The 14,278-nt window shown below is 37.6% G+C and overlaps 1 protein-coding gene across 1 annotated transcript in view; it reads right to left on the minus strand.

The window, feature by feature from the left end:
- Positions 1 to 14,278, minus strand: part of LRP1B (LDL receptor related protein 1B) — a 595,001-nt gene that overhangs the window by 232,310 nt on the left and 348,413 nt on the right. Inside the window, 3 exon segments of the mRNA XM_035897882.1 lie at positions 7,347 to 7,591; positions 8,517 to 8,681; positions 13,268 to 13,472. Coding sequence (XP_035753775.1) covers positions 7,347 to 7,591; positions 8,517 to 8,681; positions 13,268 to 13,472 — 615 coding nt within the window.

Below are 14,278 nucleotides of genomic sequence, written 5' to 3' on the forward strand. Positions count from 1 at the left end.
TTTTCCTTTTGATCACGGCAACCCACAGAACTGGCATTTTCACCAACTGGCCAGCCTTTTGCATTATTTAATTGATTTCCATTGCTGACTGCTTGTCAATCTACTTCTTTACAGTACTGTGCACAGATATACGCATGTCATTCTTTGCCATCATATTTCTTCTTGACTGCTCTTTAAAACACCATTTAAACAAAATGTTTATTTTTCTTGACCAGTAACCCTTAAAAAAACCCTCAGACATTCTATCAGAAGTTGACAAATGAACAGTTACTCTGACAACCTCTGAATATGCATTCTCTATGGACCAACTTATCCTCCCTGTTAACTTCATATCGAACCTGTCCCTTCTCAGCATCAGATTTTTGCTAGGCAAAGTTCTAATCTTATACTTTAATGGTGCACGACTTGATTAAATTCTGCCTACACCTTGAAACATATGGACTACAGTTGCATCAAAAGGGTACTTTTAAATCACTGACAATCTATCCCCACTCATATTTAAAACCAGTTATAGATCTAATCCTCTGCTCACTACTTTCTGTAGTCCTGCTTTTCATAGGGCCAAAGATCCGTCTGCTGTACTCAGTTAAGTTAACATCTTTATACTACCTGATTATATCTAATTATTTTAGCATGAATCTTTAGAATTTGGAACTTAGGACTGATCAGAGAATGTATTAGTTCTAAAACACATGTTTATTTCCTGTATTCACTATTTCTACTTCAGATTTTAGTCATTCACTTGAAGAATTAGTCAGCATACCATCTAACAAAAATTTACATATTCAACATGAAAGAAAATAAACAAGAATATTATTAGCTGAAAGTTAGCACAATTCTTCATGATACTCTATTGCATATGGTGTGATAGCTTTATGGTAATTCTGAAGCTCTTATTAACGAATCTCTCTGATTTCCCCCCCAGCATACAGTTTGAGATGAAAGGGTACTGCAAAAAAACAAACAGAAAAATGTAATTAATGATGTAAGTCCAAAACAAAGAAGGGACTGCCTGAAATAACTGACCTTAAAAAAAAGCATACCGACATACTAGGCAGAGAGCAAATGAAGATGTAAAAGAATAACAAATGTTGTAACGCTAGGGTATTAACATGTGGAAAGGCCAAAGCCAATAGCACTTTTAGGAGCAGGTGCTATGCTTTATAGAAAACTTTGAAAAAAATCAGAAATTTGCTGTTAAAGTAAGTAACAAAAAAGCAGTAACAAAAGATTAAATTAAATCCAAGTGTGAAAAATGACACAAGAGTTACATGACAGAGTGACTGAGAAATAAATCATCTGGTAAAATTCAATACATATATAGTAATATACAAGGAAAAAAAAAAACAATTTCAAGTTACATACACAAGGATGAGCACTGAAACAGCATCCACACTTAAAAGATCCTTTTCTTAAGCAACAGATTATATAATGGCTGTTCAATGCCTCTCTTACTACAAGAGGTAGGACACGCTGAACAGAATTATCAAGTATTAGGGTCAAAACAAGCAAGATGAGGTCCTCTCTCACGCAGTGCATAGTTAATGCAGCAGAGCTATCTGCCCAAAAAGCTGTAAACATCAAGAACGAGTTTGTGTAAGTTCAAAAGTCAGCTAGGAAAGTTCATGTGAGAAGAATCAGTCAAAGGCTGGAAATCCTTTGGAAGCACAAGGATATAATTTTAGGTTCAAAAATCACTGAGAGTTAGGGGTTACTGGAAGGTGACAGGCTATATGGGAGAAACACGGCTGTTATCTTCGCCCAGGTCCATACTTTCCTGTAGGCACTGATCATTCGTTGTCAAGGACAGGATGCCGAGTTAAGACAAAGGTAGGAAAGACTGCTTTTATAATTCCTATAACAAAAATGGAAGTTTCACAAGGCGCAAAGGAGTCCAATTTAAAGTTCAGAAAGATTGCACATATTTTGCATGATACATACACAAATCTTGTGCTGGCTTTGAAGTAAAAAGAAGGTTGTGATAAAATCTCAGACTAATAAAATTTTTAAAATCCCCCAAAATAAAATAGTCAAAACACTGCTTATATGCATCTTAAGCTACATTTCTGTAACAAGTTATTTTAAAAAGCTGGCAATCCAGGCCTCAACAGAATATCGTAAAAAAACATTACCATGAAGTGAAATGGGGTTTGTGTTTTAATTACAAAAGAGCCCAGTGGTACCAATGTACTTTACATTCAGCAGTTATATAATAATAATATAATTATTGCTAGTCCTGATTTTTAGTCTACAAAAGTTTTTTTCTATTATTCAAAATACTGCAAAAAACTGGGGAATGTGTGAGGAATTCATAGTTTTCTAGCTGTGATCCTTCCAATGCACTATATTTACTCCTCTCATTGCTGTCCTCAGTAGTAAGCCTGATGGTACAAGTACAACTTCTTGCCTAAAATAGAAGACCTTGTTCTTTGCAGCAAGTGGATTTTTAGAATATAATGGTAGTTGAGAAAATATTCTTCCTAGAAAACCTGTGTTTGCTATGTTAATAGCATTCCTGACACACAGCTTTGATTCTGTGAAGATGAGTAGGTCTCAAACTCATATTCCTGAGATGTGACATCATTCTGCATTAGATCATGAAGCCTTCCACAGTCTCCTGTGGTTTATTAACAGATGAACCAATCATCCATAGAAATATCTTGCTATAACTGCACTACCTTAAATTAGCATCTGTCCTAGATTAACTGAAATAATGTTGCTTCAGGCTACAGGAATTTATCTAGCTCTGCTCTACTTTATTTCAATCACAGTAAGTTCCATGAAATATTTTAAAAGATAATAATCTTTCACCTACATAGGCGACCCAGATGTATACCTATGGAGCTGAGACTACAAAATGTTTGTCCTCCAGTGCTATATTTATACTGACATTTTGCAGTGTAAATCTACTCTTAATTTTATCTTGGAATTCTAAACTGCGTGCTATCTTGTTGCATTTATTGCAAAAGTGGTACAAATTCAAAAGAAAAATTAAGAAGTAATCACATAGTATCACCATTTTTCTCTAGCTCCAATAAAACTAGGTACTGGAGATTTGTAGAAGTTGCTTCCATTGAAAGAGAATAACTTAGAGCAAAACCAGAAGGCCAATCATAAATTGGTATCTGGTGTTTTCTACATCACAAAATAAAAGCTGAAACATCAAAACTTGATATTTGAACTTCTCTATTCTGGCAAGTAACTGCTGAAAACTCTTCTACAGCTTGTAACCTTGCCTTGAGGCCAAGATATTTGTGACTATGGAATACTGACTGATGTCTCCCTAGGCTATAGTCTCTCTCTAAAGACGTTGCCTGGCCCGTCTAAACAGAAAATAGTTGGTTTTTTTCTGACAGCAAGAAATAGCTAATGGGAACTCTACTGTTACTGTGAAAACACCGAATAAAGAACACAGTTCCTCAATTCCCAAAGTTCAGGCAGTGACTAATTATAAAAAATAGCAAAAGCCATTACTTGAAAGGGGTGTGCAGAGATGCATATTTGCTCTGCCTATATTTTAAGATCATGGGCATATGTGCTCCTTTGTGCAGAAGTCAGAGAGCTTTGTTAGAACAGTACCCTGCCCTAAAAAGTAAATTCTCCTAAGAGGCTTATTTCAAAAAGTAATAAATCCCAAACAACTTAACATCCACTGAAAAACAGTAACATTCTTCTTTAATGTAAATTCATTATTATTTTAAAATAAAACATTCAGAAAAAAATGTTTCCTGACAGCATATGTCACATATTGTAAGTTAGATTAGGAGTTGTTCACTGCAAGTCCTTATCACAGTTGTCATCGTGCTAAACTCCTGAACTAACAGTGAGTTGTATTCATTGCTCTCCTTTTTTCAGTGCATGCTATTAGAGAGCATTCTTCAAAGCTTTTGACAAGTGTGCAGGGAGAATTTTACTTGCTGGTACTCATTTACATTAGAGCTATATCCATAGTCTTCTGTGTGTAACTAATGCAGAACTGGGTTCCAAGACATTTACAAAGCCATACAAAATTGTCAGGATTTATGTTTTCAAATAAAGATTGCTCAGAACCTACTAACATAAAAGTCTGAATAGCTTGCTGAGCAGTGCAACCCTGGGTGAGAAGAAAAACAAAATATCATTTCTCAATATTAAAAAACCAAAACCAAAACAATTATACGTGACACAAATTTTAAAGTGGTTTCTAGGACCACCAACTTTTTGGCAAGAGAGTTGAATTTTTTCTAGAGATCGTGAAAAATTCTAATTGGTGGTCATCCTCCAGTAGTAAATTTTACTTTCCTACAAATTAAGCCACTGTACTTTGTCATATCTAACAATAAAAACACATATACAATTCTTTTTTCAGCATTGGTATTTTCCAGGGCACATCCCAAGAGCTTCTATAGCTAGATACGACCCAGACGTGTCCTATAACAGAACTTAATTAACTAATAGATAGCACAGTGGGGGTATCTCAAGTATGTCAGAATGTAACATTGAACTCAAACCTAGGAAAATAAGGGGAAAAATGTACATATACATTGGCATATCTAATGTACCTATATGTACAAATGTATATGCATTAAGTATATATTCACATATTAACTGCATTATTATAGACATGATATCTATAAAATATGTATTATTCACACCCTAGATAATCTGTATCTTTAACCCCATTTACACTAAATAACCTACAGAAAGTCAAAGGTGGGTGATGGAGAATTAGAGACGGTGAATTTACTAGGGAAGAATGAACTGCTTAAGAGAGACAGCACGCAGTAAGACCACTGCAGAAGAACATTTGCTGGAGTAAACTTAAACATACATATAATCAATAAGAGGGCAAGTCACCTCATTCATTAATCATGACTTGTTCTGTTCTGGATGATCTGTTTTGTTGTTTACAAATAACCCATAAGTTATTGATATAAAAATATTAAAAAGCCTGCAGAGACTGAATTTGTCCCTCCGATGGCTGATACAACTAATACAAGATTTGCTACACGTATATAGGAAAACTATATTGAAGAGATGGACTATATTGAGAAAGCTGGCATTTCAGCTGCGGTTGAGAGGTTCTGAGCTCTGTTCTCTTTTTGACCAATGCTCTAATGTATCTCTTTGCAAAACTGGGTTTTGAAATTGTCCGCAATATCATAATAATGTCTTCCTGTCCTATATTTGGTATTGTAACTTTAAATTTATTTTAAACATGAACATAGCTATAGTTGTATCGAAAAATGTCACTTTATTTAGTTCTTCATTCTACAATGGGATCCACTGAGATAACTGATCTCCAAGTATCCTTCCAACAAAATAAATGAAGAAGTTTAATCAGGCCCATTCTCTTCTGCTCAGCATCCCATCATATTCTTTCATTACTACTTCAGCTAACCACCTCATCCACATTGTTTCACATTGAATAAAGTTGAGCATCTGATTCAGAAGCCCAAAGACTCCTAGTAAATGACTGTAACAACACTTTCCAACTATTTCCATTAACATTTATGATTTCCGAGTCAGAGATACAAGGACTTTGAAGAGCTCAACATTTGGAAAGTCCAAGAAGGAGGAACTATAAAGCCCAATTAAAATTATCTTTTTTATGATGGTAGAAGTGGAGATAACTGTCAGTAAGAAGAATATTGCCAGTTGTCAGCACTGTGCCATGTTTCTTGGATTCACCTATCCTCAACTCGACAGCAGTTGGGGAAAAAAGGAAGTACAAGGGAAGGCAGGAAGACGTGTTTGGTCCAGTAGCAGATAGTGCTACTAACAGGTAGGTATCAGGATGAAATCACAGCAAAATGTGCCAATACCCTCTATAATTAATTTGGATTTAATTATTCCTTACGTTATTAGCAACATACTTAGGTACAATCTATATATTGCCATAACTGAAGCTAGAAAATTTAGAGTGGACAAACAAAATCTCTGTATTTGTAATCCTCATAATCCTCAGAGAAGTAATAAATACAGTTATACTCTAGAAAAATACTAGATGTGCAACTAGGGCTACTGTATGATTTCTATCTTGGTCCTCATGAACCTTCACATGTACGACCACTGAAATCAATAACTTAAATTTATTGACTGAATTTTTACCATCTGAATGAGAGATTCACTCCTCAGTGATAAAACCATTTGAAGCTACAGTTGAAGTTAGAGGGAAATCATTAGGTTTTTTACCTATGCAACAGATGTTGTAAATCTGTCTCAAGGAGCTAAGTTTTAGCAGGTTCCTGCATTTTTCATTAGGAGTGAAATAGAATATTTCATTAAACCTGATAGATAAAATCTGGTCAGTTTTCATTTTCAAGATTAATTTAATCTTACGTTATAGAAGCTGAAGATTGCTAAATACACAACTACTGTTGGACTATCTATCTAATGCCTATGCACTTACCGTAACTGTGCAGCAGGTATAAATAGATGTTATGCTATAAAAGCTGGTGTAAAATTGAAATGGAAATATATACACATGAAGAGGTAAGCTTTATACAGATCAAAATGGGAAGTTAAAGTTACAAAATAATGTATCAAGAAAGAAATAAAGAATTTCCTATTATTAAGTTAATGCATATACTGTAAACTTCCTTTCAGTTTTGATTGTTAGCCACACCAAAAATAAGTTATGATGTTTCTTGAGGTTTTAAACTCCAAACTCATGCCCCCAGCAGGCTGAGTTCATTCTCCCGTGGAAGACATACTGTATTAATTTGAAACTGAAAATTTTAAATGTTATTTTAAAATAAAAGCTGTTAAGTGAACAGGATATGCTTTGGAAAAGTGTCAGTTTATGGACAACACTCAACTGAGGCTATTTAGGTAGAAAAGTAGTGGTCTGCAGTGGTGGGATCTAAATTACGCAGTCCTAAGAGTGAAAAAGAAGACTGAGAAGCAAATAAGAGACAGACAAGTGAATGAGTAAATAAAGGCAAATTACAGCACAAAGTGAATATTTACAACTAATAATTGTATACACAGTTTATTTCACAGAAAAGTTCATCTTCCTCTGGAGAGAAGCAAGAGGAAGACAGCTAACATTGTTATGTTTACTTTTGTCAGACTAGTTGCTCCAGATAACAAAATAAGTAAGTTGGAAGCCTTTTAAATACAAATGGTTCAGCACTATATTTGTAACATGAGTCCAAATGAGCTATATTCACAGACACTGATACCGTGAAGCTTCTGGTTCGACTAAAGATTCTATTACCACCCAAGGAACACTAGCACTGAATACGACATTTAATTAAGAATTGTCAGTTCAAGGCAAATTTGTATACAGATATTTGTATATAAAAAGAATACTTTTTCTCCCGCTCATAGGAATAATAATTAATTATTCTATAAATAGTCACCTTGTGGTTGACGACTTGGATGATATATCTGAAGATCAAATGGCTGAGCACTTGTTTTTTGTATTACACTGACATTTTGGCCAGTCCATTTATTGGCTTTTGCAAGTGTATTGGTCCGCCAATCTGTCCAATATACTTCACTCCCATACAAAGAAACAGCAAAAGGGTGAGAAAGATACTCATGACCCCGTATAATCTCTATCATGCCGGTTCCATCATATAATGCAGAATAAATGGCATCCGATCTACAAGATAACCCCAAATTTAAGATTACATAAAAATAAAATAAAAATCATAGAACCATTATGACATTCATGCAAAATGTATAAAAAACATTACTCTTACATACTGGTAAAACTAAAGAATGTTTACAGTGCAGTCATTAAGTTCAGAGATGGTTTAGTTCACATTATTGATTTAACTAGGGATATGAAATACTGGTTTGTTCGTATACTGTTTTAAAATTCAAGTTTACCTCCATGTTGTGAAAAAATAGCAGGAAAATCAGTTTCCATTCAGATGAACTTACACACAAAAACAATAATGAAATAACTTTGATGCTTCCATGTGTAAGTGTCAGGGAGGACAAATGGGTGACTGCTCCCTCAGGCACAAGGAGCCATAGATGATGCCACAGCTGGCAGGGCAGAGGCTTCACTGTTCAGGGCCACATCCCACTGCCCTCAAGTGAGGTGAGCAGGGCAGGCCCCAGGGGTGGCAGCCATGTTCAACCAAGAGCCCAAATCACCAGAAAAGTTTGTGATGGCAAGACCAGTCAGGCCAGGAAGCCACTCTATTGGGTTGGGGACTAGACCAAGAAGGCCCATTGCCAGGCACCACTGGTGCTCCAGCGGTGTCACCCAGGCAGGGGCCGAGCTCCAGGGCTGTGCTGAAATGTGCTCCTGGGACCACAGGCAGCACCCATGGAGGGAGGTCCCCGAGAAGCCTGGTAGGGGCCATTAAGGTCTGCTGGTACAGAGCATGAAGACTGTGAAGAAATTATGTATAATACTAATGCAATTAAAGACATGTATATACCGTACATTTGCACAGAAGACTCTCCACATACATAATGTACATAACTATGTTCCAATTACAATGTAGTTCATATTTTTGTATGCAAGAATAAGGATTTATAAATAGACAATAAGAATACTGTTATCACGTTACCTGGCATCTGTCCACACTATTCTTTTTTCAAAGTGATCTACAGTAAGGCCATTAGGCCAGGCTCCAGTATCCATATCTTTATATATGATCTTTCTTTCCGCTCCACTCATGGAAGCAGATTCAATGCGAGGAAAATTTGCATCCCAGTCTGTCCAAAACAGAATTCTGGTGAGAGGAAAAGGAAAAGAAGAGAGAGATAAGAAAATATTAAAGCATGCAGAACAATTTCAAATGGTTCAGTAAGACAATAGTTGGAAAAAAGTTCAAATATTAACATTTTTTAAATGAAACGTATAAACATAGATGAATTTGGGTAACCATTTAAATTCCTTGAAGTAATAGGGTAACGTGGAGGTAATATTATTAGTGTTAGAGGAATCACGAAACTCAGTAAAGTTTTTTAAAAAATAGAAGTTTAATACTGTTCCCTTTTTCATGTCCATTAATACAAGTAACTGCTTGTCTTGTCTTTCTTCTATAATTAAAAACGCAGCTCATTAAAAAGAATTATAATGAGAGCCTTTTAAAGCAAAGAACAGATGAGGACGATGGGGATGGGAGAAAGGGAAGAAAGGTAATTTGAGGTAGCAGGGATTAAGGAACACGATAAACTAGAGATTTCCATTTATTATTAATAGTGTTCCAATGGAGACCCCTAGATTTTGGTACGTCACTAATGAATTTTATACAGATTAGTCTTGCTAAGAAAACTGAAAAGATGTATTGTAGGGTAGGCTCCCTGAGTTACGTACTATATTTTTTTTCCAATAAGAGCTGTCGCTGTATAACCAAAGAAGTTTCTCGTTCAGTAACAGAAGCAGTGTCACCAAAAGGCCAAAAATACACTCCAACTGTTCTTAGCTTATGAAGTTTTCAACACACTTTTTTTTTTTTGTTAAAGCAAAAGAATACCTTTGATAGGAAAAGTTTTCATTAGTTGTAAAGAGCTAATTGCAGAGTGTCAGACTGTAACAAAACTTTTGACAAGTAACGTCAGACAGCTTCAGTCCTGAATATATATTCTAATAAGGCCCCTCCACTTAGTGCCCGTGAACAATAGCAGATGCTATGGTTAAATAATAAGGGCTAAGGGTATAAAAAGGCCTGTCTCCCTGCCAAACTCCATTTCTAGCACTCTCCCCGGGTGACGGTGTCTGCGCCGTGTGCGCTGGCTGTACAGACAGCTCCCAGGGCCTGCAGGGCTGGGGTGCCAGCGAGAGCAGGGAGCGGGGGTGTGGGTGTCAGCCTGTCATCGCCGGCAAAGGCGAAGCCAGACGGGTGAGGGGGTGAACGGGTGGGAGCCGGGTGCCCACGCGCATCTCCAGGAGCAAGGCGCCTGGGGGAGGTGGCTACGAGAGGGACCGCGAGGTCCTGGGGCCTGACTAAGAGACGCTGACACTTGTGGGGGTGTGTGGCAGTGGGGTGTGTGGAGGTGCATCACTCCCCTCCACTTCAATTGCTTTAGCACCTCAGGAATTCCCGCCAGACCTCAGGAATTCCTGCCGGACCTCCTCCTTTGTGTAAGCAGTTGGTCGGTTAAGTGCCCCTTAACCGTACCAGAAACTCCTACGTGGCTGAGGCGGGGAGAGGCATTGTCTACTAAAAGCACCGCTTGGCTGGGCAAGGAGGGGAGCAGAATGGGAGCAATCCGTTATCCCCGACAGCCTTGGAGCATACCTCACCCACACCGCAACCCAAGCGAAGCAGGACCGTTGCTACCAGAATTCCAGTGATGACCAGCCGGATTGTGGTCAGGGTGAAAGCTGACTAATGACTAAAGCCAATCATCTCACAACCCTATGAACGGCGGTTGTAAGTGAGGCCCTCCAAGCTCTCCTGGACCGCGGCGGGCTGTGGCCAGCACCTCCCTCTGTGGGGGACGCCTCTTGGAGTGTGCAAACTCGTGAGTTTGCGAAAATCAGAGGTCCATTGCCAAAGCCCAACAGCGGGCCCTGGGCTGAAACCCTCACTCCTTGAGGCTCAACCCTCACCCGGCTGAGAAATACCAAGACATTCAATGCGAATACTCAAATACTTCACTGAACTTGAGAGGAATTTTTAACAGGTATACCTTTACATATATATATATAAAACCATAATCCTACCTCTGTGTATGCATGTGTGAATTGATTTAAATAATCCATATATCTGTGATTTAATTACAAAGTGAGTCTTAGACAGCTGCTAGACACATACTATCCTTAGACATAAATGGTTGACCAAGTCTGAGACTAAGATTGGACCTAGCTGCACCTAGACTCCTCTCTGAGAAGTTTAGAAAGCAAGGGGCTCTATTCTGAGCCTTGTGACCCAATGGGAGGATCTTCCTTATGCCCTGCATCCATGAACTCTCTGTGAATCCTTCTAACTCAAGCGTAATTTAAATTTCCTTTGTGTACTTCTCCCATGCAATAGTAGAGTGAACCTTGCCATCTTCAAATCTGTAACTAAGTTGCTGTTTTGCTTAATTTTGCCGAATCACTTTGTTAATCGACTGATGATTGAGTGCTGTTGAAATATCACAGTCAAATCCTATGATTTGGCATAAAGGCACAAATAAATTCTAAACTGCTACTAAATTGAATTGTGTAGAAACATTCATTCACGACACGGGGACAGCGAGGATCCAGGGCGAGCTACTGGGTAGGACTGGGTGCCTACACCCAGCTATAGCAGTGTGTTTGATGGGATCCCCACCAGCAGCTGGTGTGGGGCTGCAGCCTCGGGGGCTTATGTGGCCAGTCATGTGTATATGTATATATGTTGATCTATGTTCTATGCGTGCATCTGTGTGAGTGTGGACTGGGTAAACATGCTCAGCCTTACTGCAGGTTGTAATCAAAGGCATGGAGCTATGGCAGCCTCGCCTCCATTGAGATACAGCATTTGTGCAATCTTAACACAACCATCTACTTTGAAACATCAGTGTTTCCTTATTCATATTTATTTGTGAAAAGATTGCAGAGCTGTTTCCATCTGGGTTCAGAGATTTGATTCTTTCCTCACTTCTAACAAAAATGTAGCACACAATTGCTTCCGGCTTTTCAAAAGGCAGATCAAGCCTTCAGTTTCAGGAAGAGTGGTGATTTGATTTTTTTTTTTTCCCCTCCCAACCATTTAATTTGAACAACTTATCTGCCAATTCTTCTGCCAACAGGATGCCTCTTCTTAAAGATCTCTATAGATAAGCGATGCACTGTGTAAATAAGCTTTCTGGCACCTGAATTGAGAGGGCAGGGTCCTTACTCATTACAGCATGTACTTCCTAATTCAGAATTTTAGGCCCCAGAGGGACCTCAGGTCTCGGAATCTGGGACCTTTATCTACATTTATTTTTATGTTCACAGCAGTGTTTCTGAAATAAACACTCAGTGAAGACACATGATAGACCACAGCAGGTTCCTAAAGAAAATGAAATATGATGATTCTGCAAACTCACTGTAATTTATATTATTTTTGGCCATACGTACTTTGTTTGGGTTTTTTCTTTTGTCTCTGAAAGAACAATGGTTATGAGAAGAGGATGTAGCTACCGATCATTGCCTTTTGGTCATTCTAAGAGGATCCAGCTACACACAATACTGAGTAATGAGGTTTCTGTAATGAGTTTGCAGTTTCATATAGCCTCAAAACACTACTCTAACTCGAAGAATCATAAAATATTTGTAGTAGTAGACTGAATTTCAATATAAAATCAGAACTGAAACCTAGATCAACAGGGAGTTAAGGGTTCCATGAAGAGTTCTACTTCCCTTCCACTACTTAAGTCTATTGGCTTAAATTTTAAAACAAATGTCGTGCATGGGACCAAAAAAAAAAAAAAAAGCGGCTAATTTTAAAAGGAAGCAAAACCATCCTGAGCAAAGTTTTAATGTTAGTGTTTGTGTTTTTTGTTTCCTGTGAAGATTTTAAAATGGAATTGTGAAATACATTTATGCATCTGATGATTGCTAAAATGACACTTTATGGAAAAGGAGTTTTTATTGAGTTAGCATATTACCAAAATCAGGCAATATTTTAATTTAAGCACACTTTTTTTTAACACCCAATTTTGGCCTGTTTTAATTAATATTTTGTTTCTTATGATGAAAACTTTCTAATATTTATCAGAAACATTTAACTATGACAGGCATTAGACAAAAAACATGTTTGTGGTTGTAGGCTGAATCTACCATACACAGTTGCTTACGAGTACTAATATTCCAGTTTATAGACTATCCATTATGAATAGCTAGAAAAAAATACTGAAAGAAGTTGGCACGCATTATCTCCACTTTAAAGATGGAGAACCAAACACAAAAGGTGGGGTATACCTCTCTCAACTTCTATTCTTCCAGTGACATCTAAGCTATGCTTTTATAGTCCCGCCAAAACAATCAATCTCTAAGTGAGATCAATCACCTTGACAATACCTAAATCTGTCCATTAACCACACAGGGAGTTTAGACCAAAGGCTTCAAGTTGCTATCACCCACATTAAAAAATTAAATAAAACAATCACACAGCAAGGGAAGTAATTTGGCAACAAGTAGACCCATGTATCTCCTGACTTACCTTTTTTTAACCCTTTTCATTGGGGCAAAACACACTAATAATGGATTGTATTTCACTCAAAATACACTTTCAAGAACAATTAAAGACAAATTAGAAACTATAACTCAGAGCAAAACAGAAAATAAAATAATCTCATACTTAAACCTCTATCTTTAAAATACTTTGCAACATGAAGAAGTAATGTTTTTTCTAATTACCCATATCTGGGATCCAAAGCAATAGCCCTTGGATGTTCCATAGCTCCTGCTATTAACGTTGTTCTCAAAGTGCCATCCAGTTTTGCTACTTCAATTTGGTCCAAATTGCTGTCTATCCAGTATATGTTTCCTGCAATCCAATCTACAGTAAGACCTTCAGGTGTGGCCAGGCCATGTTGTACTACCACCTCAATGGCACTAACACCTTGGTGGGGGGGAAGAGACAGGGGGTGGGAAGGAGAAAGACAGAGTCTTAAAAAAAATAATATAGAGTCTGATACAGTGAACAAGGGCATACAAGTCTATCATATGCTCTTGGAGTAAAGTCTTGATTAATCTGATGGATGGTAATACTTTGCTTAATGTGATATTTTTTTCTTTACAAACACAATAGACTGCTATAAATAAGTACATTTTTGGCAACGTAAAAATAAACTTCATTCCACAGTAATAGAAATTTTTAGTTCTCTGTTGATTTAGTGAGTAAAATTCTGAAAATTTCAGTAAAGGTCAGAGATCCCATGCAGTGTAACAAGGGAGGCGTACATGTGCCCTATTACCAGGGACCTCTTTTGCAACATCTGTGAAGGACATGCTCATGCTTCACCTCCCAGTGACCAGACGTACTAGACAAAACTCATGCAAGCTCTATTTCAGTTCTTTCCCAATCAGAAAGAGAGAAAACTCAAACATTGTGGTGAAAACAAAAATAGCAGGGAGAACCCTGTTTGGACTACACATTTTGAAAAGCCCTACAATAAATACTCTTACTTTGTTCCTTCGAATTCACATGCACAATTCATACTGTCACTGTCTACTAACAGCTCTTCCCTATCAAATACTTCCTCTGGAGAGTCTCAAAATTTTTCACACAAACGGCAACTACAGAAGCACTCTGTTAGCCCTCAGGACTTCCAGGAAGGCACAGTGCTCTTTGCAGATCAGTTCTTGACAGCTGCAAGACTGAGGGAGTAAATAATTTTTTTTTTAACAGAGCACAGAAGTCACGTG

This window comes from Egretta garzetta, unplaced genomic scaffold (assembly GCF_000687185.1).
Source record: "Egretta garzetta isolate BGI_Z169 unplaced genomic scaffold, ASM68718v1 scaffold197, whole genome shotgun sequence".
In the NCBI taxonomy this organism is placed as follows: domain Eukaryota; kingdom Metazoa; phylum Chordata; class Aves; order Pelecaniformes; family Ardeidae; genus Egretta; species Egretta garzetta.